The sequence below is a fragment of the Chinchilla lanigera genome, unplaced genomic scaffold (assembly GCF_000276665.1).
Source record: "Chinchilla lanigera isolate Chin_1 unplaced genomic scaffold, ChiLan1.0 scaffold00018, whole genome shotgun sequence".
NCBI lineage: Eukaryota > Metazoa > Chordata > Mammalia > Rodentia > Chinchillidae > Chinchilla > Chinchilla lanigera.
In genome coordinates, this window is record NW_004955419.1 from 28,683,653 (window position 1) to 28,693,310 (window position 9,658).

Consider the following 9,658-nt stretch of genomic DNA (forward strand, 5'->3'; position numbering starts at 1 on the left):
TTTTAGGGGCTGAGAATATAGCTCAGTGGCATAAGTGCCAGTCAGGCAAGCACAAGGTCCTGAGTTCAATTCCCAGTACCAAAAAAAAAAAATTTACCATTTTAACCATTTTAGATGAACCATTTAACCCTAGTTCAGTGGCATTAAGTATGTTCACATAGTTATACAACCCTCACTAGAAATTTTTCTGAAACTGTGTGCCAGTATTTTTTTTTTTTTTTTTGGTACCAGGAATTAAACTCAGGACCTTGTGCTTGCCAGGCAGGTGCTTGTGCCACTGAGGTATATCCCTGACTCCAGTAATTTCCATTGCCCCTATCATCAGCTTTCTGAACTACTACTCGATTTTCTGTGTCCATAGGTTTGCCTGTTTACAACATTTCATATAAGTGGGATAGTATAATCTATAACCTTTTGTATCTAGCTTCTTTCACAGGATAATATTTTCTAGCTTCATTTATGTTAGAGGATGTATCACCACTTAGTACTTTTTTGGCCTGAATGATGATGTATGATATATCACATTTTGTGTACTCATTTCTCAGTTAATGGACATTTGCATTGTTTTCACTTTTTTTGCTCTTAGGAGTAATTGTGCTATGAACAGTCATGTGCAAGTTTGTGTAAAAAGAGTGTATTGGTCACCTTCCCATCCATGGGACAAAGGACATGACATACACAATTTAAGGAAGAGAACTTTATTTGGGCTCAGTTTCAGAGGGTTCAGTCCATGGTTCCAGAGCAGAAATGGCATAGTGGGAGTGCATGGCAGAGGAAAGCTGCTCAAACACCATGGCAGCAAGAAGCGGAGATCAAGGAAGAACCAGAGCACAAAGAGAGGAGGCAAGGATAATAACACATCCTTCCAGGTCATTCCCAAATGACACACCACCTGCAACCAGACTGCCTCCTAGTGGCACATTCCGCTGTGAATTCATCAGTGGATTCATCTACTGATGAATATAGCACCCCCATGATCCAATCACCTTTCAGAATTACCACTTCTGAACACATGAGACTTCTGGGGAACATTCCAGATCAAAACTGTAATATATAGGCTTTCCAATTCTTTTGGATAAGATGGAGTTTAGCCAGGCCCAGATAGCTTCAGTGGATCTTCACAAAAAATTTAAAGAATTCATTTAACATCTCAGTAGATGCAGATAAAAGATTTGACAAAGTCCATCATCCTGTCATGATTTTTTTAAAAAAGTTTAACATTGTATAGGAACTTCCTCTACCTGATATAGAGTATCTGTGAAAAATCCATAGCTAAATTCATACTTGATTTTGGAAGACTGAAGTCTTTTTTTCCTCAGGTTAGAAATGATAAGGATTTCTTGTGTGATGCCATCTTTTCATCTTCTAAAGTAGCAAATATTTCTAAAGTGTAATTTCTGGGAGTCTGAAAGGCGTTGGTCAGATCCAGCCTTTCTAAAAGGCCACTTTGGAAATTTCTTCATGGGGAATACTAAGCTATGAGGAGATTGAGGCCAGAGGCACTGAAAGACAGAGCAGCATCAACTGCATTGGCTCCAAACCTGCAAATCCCCAACAGAGAATGGGCCTGGTTGTCCTAGGCCATCCATGGGAAACTTGCAAGTGCCAGACTGAGGAGGAGGCATGCAGGCTGCCTGCTCTGGTTACCAGATTCTTTATTCTTCAATCACCCATGGCCACTTTTACAACCAGGAAAGGGAGCATGAATTGTTCATGGAGCATTCATTGCTCCATGAATCCAAGGAGCCTTAGGGTAAGCCTGCACAGCCAAAGTCCAAGGCAGCACTTGGGACCAGGCTCACAGGTTCCTGCCACCCTGGCCTATGCACTCTCACATACAAGAGGCCACAGGACACCAACCAAGAAGGGAAGCACCAACATGGCAGCCTGCACTGGGCAGGTACTTTTCTGATATTCTGTACTTCATTCTTTTGAAAGCAAACTGAACTGGTTGTCACATGCCTTCCCCAAAGGAAAGTGAACTTGATAGGGCTGCATCATCAGATCTGGGCCCAGTTTCTTCTGGAGACTCCAGTATGACCTAGGGATTCCTAAAGGACAGATCAGGGAACATTCTTTCTTGCCTGATCTGGTCATTGAACTCCCTCAGAAGTTGTAGCCTTGAGCCAGCCTCAAAGGAGCTTGGCTTCCTCACTGAATACATTACCTACTTGTTCCAAGCCCAGTGGAGCTGGGTTAGAATGGGGAAAAGAGCAGCACAATTTATTACCATCTCTGCCCAAGGAGCCACCACTCCTGCCAGGGAGACTAACCAAGAAATTACTTCAACAATCCGATTGCAAAACAAACGCTGTATCTCAGTTGGTTTCTTAATGGGGAAAATGGCTTGCCAGCATCTTGCCAAATTTGAAGCATGTTAGTGAAGGTATGCCTTAAACACATCCCCGATTTTTTAAAAAATTCACTTGGAAAGCAAGGAGATAGGCAGCAGACACGGAGGGGAGCTAAAAGACATTGGTCAGTTATACCCTCCTGGTTTCCAGGAGCTTTCACTACTGCTAGAGAATTGACCAAACTCTAGTAGAACACAACTAGAACAGTTGACAGAGAAAATGGTCATTTCAAGTAAGAATCCAAAATAAAGACTAGCGGTTCTGAAGTAGTTGAACTGTGGATTTGGGATTCATTTTTTTCTCACATGGGCAACTACAGTGTGCTCCAGGGGAAGAAACAGCAGGGATTTGTCCGAGTTCCTGACTTTGCCAGGCCAAGTAGTGATAGCTCATGTATGTGAAAACGTGCATGTAATCTATGAATGTTTGCAATGGGCAACATATAGGGAGAAATATACACCAAAGGGTGGTATCCCTCAGGTATTTCCTATTTCGTGTCACAATCACAACTGCACATGTCAGCGTACCAAGGGACAAAGGGCAAGAACAACGTTATTTCCCTCTATGTTGTCTAAAATGCAAATAGGTATCTTTTCCAGTGGCCACCAAAAACATTTTATTTTTTAAGAGAGAAAAAAAAAAAAACCTGGTACAGTTCACCACCTTCAGAGGTCGAAGTCGGAAGCGCTGGCCTCTGAGCCCAGTCAACGTTCAATTTCCAAAGCCCCTCTGCTCAGTAACCTGAGGTTCTCATGAAACTCTCCATGAAAACATCCTGTATTGAGCAGCGCGACCCGAGACAGGGGCAGTGGAGGGTCCTTGATTTACTCAACCTAGTCATTTCTCATACCGCCCCGCTGATAGACTGTTAAGACGAACGAACGGCTGAAGACACAATCACCGCTATCTAAAGGGTACGGGGGATCCACGGTAGAACTGCAATTGGGTTTCACACGTTTGGGCCCAAGTCCCAAAAAACAACTGTCGGAAAGTCTCGGGGTGGGCAGACCATTGGATGCAGAGCCGGAAGCGGAAGCCAGACACCGGAAGTAGGTTTGGTGGCGCCCGCGATGGCTGAACCTGCGCTAGTTGCCTCGGAATCTCTGGCGGGCTGCAGGGCGCGGGCAGCGCGCACTGTGCTAGGCCAGGTGGTGCTCCCCGGTGAGGAGTTGCTGCTGCCCGAACAGGAGGAAACAGACGGCCCTGGCTTTGCAGGGGAGCGACCCTTACGCCTGAATGCCGGGATACGCACGCGATTGCGCGTAGTGTGCGGCCCGGGCTTGCGGCGCAGCGGAGACAGGCTGCTGGTTACCAAGTGTGGCCGTCTTCGTCACAAGGCGTCTGGCTGTGGCAGCAGTGGTGGCATTTACTGGGTGGACTCGCAACAGAAGCGGGTGAGTTGGGACTTGGGAGGGGCTCTGGGAAACTTCTCAAAAGAAGCAGGTATGGAGCCTTACAGCTTCCCTTTGTTAAGGTTAGCCTAGCGCCACCGTATTCTTGTGCCCACATGTACGTCTGTAGAACCATAGTCCGAGGAGAGCGACAGGGGAAAAAGGCGCCTGGAGACCTTGTGTCATGGTTATCTTCAGAATCCTAGACGTCAGGAAGTAGCAGGCATGGGTGAGGGAGTCCCAGAAGGCAGAACCAGTCTCAGTGAGGGGATGTCACAAAGAGTTACATTTCTCTTTGACTAGTTAAGAACGTTCATATAGAAAAAACTGTCTAAAAATGGAATGGGCTGCCGTGGCTGTCAGGATCCTTGTGTACTGGAGTTATGCACAACAGAGGTTAGTGCTTTACTGGTAAGGATATCAAAGAGAAATGGGATAGTGGTTGGTTGAAAAAAGCTGGGCCAGGGTTGTGCTCCGGTCCCAGTTACAGTGCCCTGGAGACTGAGGCGGGAGGATCACTTGAGAGGAGTTGGAGACTATCCGAAGTAACCAAGACCCAACCTCAAAACAAAAGAAGAAGCAGTTGCAAAGTTGAGGGCGCATGAAAGTGATGTATCATATTTCTTGTAATGTTAGTTTGTAAACTTGAATTTAAAAATATTTTCTAAACATCTCTTAAATGACAATGAAATAACTACTAAGGACTTAAGGACTTAGTAGTGAAAAGTATCTTCCAGTGATATGCCTTTAATGACTATTTTCTCATTGTTTTCTTTTGTAGTATGTACCAGTGAAAGGAGACCATGTGATTGGCATAGTGACAGCCAAATCTGGAGATATATTCAAAGTTGATGTTGGAGGGAGTGAGCCAGCTTCTTTGTCTTACCTGGCATTTGAAGGTGCAACTAAAAGAAACAGACCAAATGTGCAGGTAATGATAGGAGCCTTTGGTTTAAACAGCAAAAAACAGAAAAGAAAAAAAACATTTCCCAGAACAGTCAACTTAGCCAGAAGTCTTCCCAAATTGTCTCCAAAGTATGAACTATTTTACTAGTTCAGCAGGATGATCTCTATACATTTGTTTGATGGCACCAGGCTTTAGGAATTCCTTAGATGCTCCAGCTGCAGAACCAGAGCCACATACTTACATATGCTACATTAGCTCTTGGGATGTTTTATCTCTGAGTTGAATATATGCTTATCTACTGCAGAAGGAAATCACCCATGGTCTTAGGGCGGTGGAACAAATATTGTACATTGTTATTATTAGCCTCTGTTCATCTTGGTTATAGGTCCTTGGGACTGATGGAAGAGTAATCATGTTACCACAGATTTTCAATCTGGGCTTTTCAGGTAGTATAGCGGTATTCCTCCTGCCTTCCTAAGCCTTTGGTGGCTTCCTCACCTCTGTTCCTTCCTCATAGGTCTTTAATCGTGTTTTTATCCAGTGTGAGTCTGTCTCTGATCTTTTGCATGTCCATTCCTTTATTTTTGCTTAGCAAATTCAGGTATTAGCTCCTTTTTGACAAGACTCAAAAGATTTTCTAAATACCCCTGCCTCCATATTTTAACCCTTCCATCCTGGCTTTTGAGAGCTGACATCCTCACACATTCCATTTCTCAAAAGAAAAAAAATTCTCCAAAACCTACAGAATTCTTTGGTATTATACTTAGGGTCTTCTCTTATCCATAATTATCCTTCATGCAGCTATGCTTAAACCATGCCACACATCACTACATTCAATTTTTGCCTTTGGGCTTTTGCTCATGCTGTTCCCTGTACCTGGATTATGCCATCTCCTTCTCAGCCTGTGGAACATATGCTTATCCTGAGGTCCAAGTTAAACTACCACCATAAAGCCATGCCTAATAGTCACTTTTGTATCTTTGCTGTGCCCCTTAGTGGGTGTAGCCTTGAATGAATTGTTTACATGTAGATTCCCACTGTTCAAAATGTTTCAAAGGCAGAAAGTGGTTTTGTTCCTCTCTGATTCCTGTAGTTACCAGCAAACAGTAGGTACTTAATAAGTGTTTTGCTTGCTAAGTAAACAGAATAAATTCATGTTCCATTTCTTCAGTTTCATTATTTTGAAGTTCAACTCTGAAATTTTTTTTTTTGGTGGTACTGGGAATCAAATTCAGGGCCTTATACTTGCCAAGCAGGTACGGTGCTACTAAGCTACGACCCCGGCCCCAACTGACATTTTAAAGTGAATTTCATATCAGTAAGTTACAGTTCCATTTGGTTTTGAATAATTGCATTCCAGGAGTTCTCTTTCTTTGTAAATCTATTAATTCTCTAGAGTAGGGCTATCTACAATATAATTTTTCTAAAATGATGCTGTTTTATATCTGCACTGATTAATATAGTAGCCACTGGTTACATGTAGCTAGCTGCTGAGCACTTGAAATGTGACCAGTGTAATGGGAAACTTAATTTTAAATAATTAATTTTAATTAGTTTAAATAACTACACGTGGGTGTTGGGGTTTTGTTTTTTGTGTTTTTGTTTTTTTTTTTTTTTGAGTCAGCGTCTTGCTATGCAGTTCAGGCTGGCCTCAAAACTCAGTTTGTAGCCCAGGCTAGCCTCGAACATGCAGCAATCCTCCTGCCTCAGCCTATCAAGTGCTACAGGCGTGCGCCACCATGCCCAGCTTACATGTGGGTATTGGACACTGTAATCTTGGCTACATTTTTGGCCTTAAAATAGCTCCTAGTCTATGGATTTTCTGATGGGTGAAGGGACAGTTACATGTATTAATTAACTCCAAAGTAGAATTTTATAGTATAGTCCTGTGATGGTAAACCTTTTAACAACTAAGTGCCAAACTGCAACCCAAAACCCACTTGTTTACTGCAAAGTGCCCAAGACTGCAATTAAACCTGAATACTGAGGTTTTAGTTTACAAAAAGCAACTACATTAACACCTTTTTCCTAAAGACACAGTAACATGCGTGCCATAAGTTCGCCAAAATTGGTGGTGTAGTCAGTCCCTTAGCCACAGAACTGTAGGTACCTGGCATTGCTGCCTATGGGAAGGAACCAGTAGCAGCATCTAAAGAATGGTTTGCTGAAAGAAAGTAACTTTTTTTTTTCTTTTCAATAACTGTAGGTTGGTGATCTCATCTATGGCCAGTTCGTGGTTGCTAATAAAGATATGGAACCAGAGATGGTCTGTATTGACAGCTGTGGAAGAGCCAATGGAATGGGTGTAATTGGACAGGATGGACTTCTCTTTAAAGTAACTTTAGGCTTGATTAGAAAGTAAGTCATGGTGCCTCCTAGCTTGTCTGCCTTCTTTTATAATTACTGTACCTGCTTGAAAGCTGATGACTCTTTTGAATTTGGATTGTTCATTAATAGCATCTGATTTCTTGTCAGTTAGTTAACAGCACCAACTTTAGTGTACTTGGAAACTTGTGACTGTAGTCCTGCCCCTTCTTACTACATCAGATTTAGATCTGTGTAGTTTCCCGGGTTGGTGCAGTGTCTGGGCTGCTACTTCATCTTTACAGTCGTACTCCGTCCCTTTCCTTTCTTTTCTACTGGAAGGCCTGCTATTCTTTATTACTGACATAGTCAGTCCCAGTGTAAGAGTTGCCCTTTCTTCTATTCTAAGTCACTTGAATACAGATGAAGTCTGCACTTGAACAAAATTATCAGATTTCTCTAATGGTGGCCAAATGCAGCTACACTGATGTGATCCTCAAGCTTATGTAGACACTTACCCAAGGCTCCTGCTACTCTACCCTGGCAGTTTTAATGGCTGCCACTGAGCTAGATACTTCGTTAGGTGTTTAGACCTTTCCCAAAGCTGTGTCAGGTTAAAGGGCTTCACTCCTGTAGCTGCTGAAGTTCAGAGCTAGCTTCTGGGCCTTTCCTTCCTACTAATTCTGCAGATTTGGAGAGCATGTTTGGGACATTAGAAAAGCATGTTTTTAACCAAGCAGCATCTTGTGGTTCCATAGAGCCAGTATTCCTCTTCAGGTACTGAGTTTAACACCAAGGAATAACTTACATGATCAAGAAAATAAGTTTAAAGTGCTTTTTTAGTACTGCAGTAATAAAAAAGTTTCATGGAAGAAATGGAGGTTGGAAACAAATGAGAAGGGAGGAAGGAGGGGGCAGCAGTGTCATCGTATTTTATTCTTAGAACTATGGAGAGCAGTCCAGAGGAGTCTTTCTAAGGAGAGCCAAGACGCAGCCCACCACGTTATTCCATTTCATTTTCTTTCTTCTCCCTCACCAGGCTGTTGGCACCAGATTGTGAAATCATACAGGAAGTGGGAAAACTCTATCCACTAGAGATTGTATTTGGAATGAATGGAAGAATATGGGTTAAGGCAAAAACTATTCAACAGACTTTAATTTTGGCAAACATTTTAGAAGCTTGTGAACACATGACAGCAGACCAAAGAAAACAGATCTTTGCCAGATTGGCAGAAAGTTGATAAATGTAGACTTCTCTTTAATGGGTCAACTGAACCAAGAAACTGGGTTTCCTCAGAAAACTTTTTCAGGTGGACCTCTCCTACTAAATCTTCAGCAGGCAAGATGTGAGTGTACGTGTTGTCTACAAGTCCTAAATAAAGTATTTTTATAAGGAAATTACTGGTTTTCACTTATGTTCTTTTGGGTGAGAAAATCCTAAAAATTGTAACTTTTGTTTTATACAACAGCTTTTTAAAAAAAAAAAAAACAGTTCATTTATTGGAAGATAACAGTTGCAGCTTCTATAATGATCTGGAAGTCAACATTAAAATAGTTACTTTCTGATTACAGTAGTGTTTGTTCCCCAAAAGAAATGTAGAATACATAAAAGTACAAAAAAGCACACAAATCGCCTGTAATCCTGTCAGAGAAAGAATATGTAACAGTTAATTGTGTTAACCATGTAGCTAGTATAGATTTAAGTTTTTATGAGGGTCAACTACAAGACACTTTTCCTTACAGTTGAGTAAACTGAGGCACAGAATTTAACTTGGTCTGTACTTTTAACCAGTACATGTATGTGTGCTGAAATTTTCAAATTGGAATTACAGAATTATCTTTTGCAATATACTTTGGACACTTTACAACACACATTTCTCTCATCATTAAAAACTCAAGAGTTGCGTTATATTTTATTTTCATGTTATAGGATAGTTTAAATATATTCAGTTTTTTTTTTGTTACCTAAATGGCACAACGATCAGGATTCTCTGAATCCAAGTCTGGCTAAATCTTATTTTGTTAAAATCAGGTCCTAAAAAAAAATAAATAAGTAAAATCAGGTGCTAAAAGCCAAACAAAAAACGACTTGTTTGAGTTTTGAATCAATGGGAAAGGTGTGTGATAGAGTTGGAAAGAAAACTCTTTCATGCTATTTGGCACATTAAAGTCTTTATAGGTAAAAAAGTGAAGATGGGCAGATGAGAAAAATTCCATGATTTTGGGGTCATAAACCTCAATATGAGTTACAGAAGCCTATCCATAGAAACTCCTTTTGGGATGAACGAGCTTATACAACTCATTCAAAATGTTGAAAGTGACCAAGAAGCATTATACTGCATGTTCAAGAAGATGTTTTCTGAAGCCTGGCTTGTTTTTAAATAAAACACACTGACAAAATTTAATCACGTGATCATAGTTCCTCAGGGATTATATGGTAAAGGGGTACAGATGAGCACAGAAGTAACTTTTTGGTTCTGAGATGAAGAATGCATTTTCTGAATTTGCTAGTAGCTTAACCAGTAAGTCAGTTAACTCAAACTGGTAAAAGTAACTGAAACAATTCTATCTAAGATACAAGAAAAGTCTAGTGATAAGGTTTGTATAGCAAGAAGTAGATTATTAAGTTTACACATCAGAATGCAACAACTTTCTGGTTTTCAGCTTGTTCTACTACAAATAGGTATCGGTAATCTCATGTG

At 41.1% G+C, this 9,658-nt stretch overlaps 1 protein-coding gene across 1 annotated transcript; it reads left to right on the forward strand.

Annotated features, from left to right (window-relative positions):
• The first annotated feature begins 243 nt into the window (after nt 1–243).
• Exosc3 (exosome component 3) lies at nt 244–8,354 on the forward strand. The gene is made up of 4 exons (XM_005382860.2): nt 244–3,748; nt 4,527–4,676; nt 6,859–7,010; nt 7,996–8,354. Exons 1-4 carry the CDS (start codon nt 3,425–3,427, stop codon nt 8,195–8,197), a joined length of 828 nt encoding a protein of 275 aa, XP_005382917.1. The 5' UTR covers nt 244–3,424; the 3' UTR covers nt 8,198–8,354.
• Nucleotides 8,355–9,658: the final 1,304 nt, after the last annotated feature.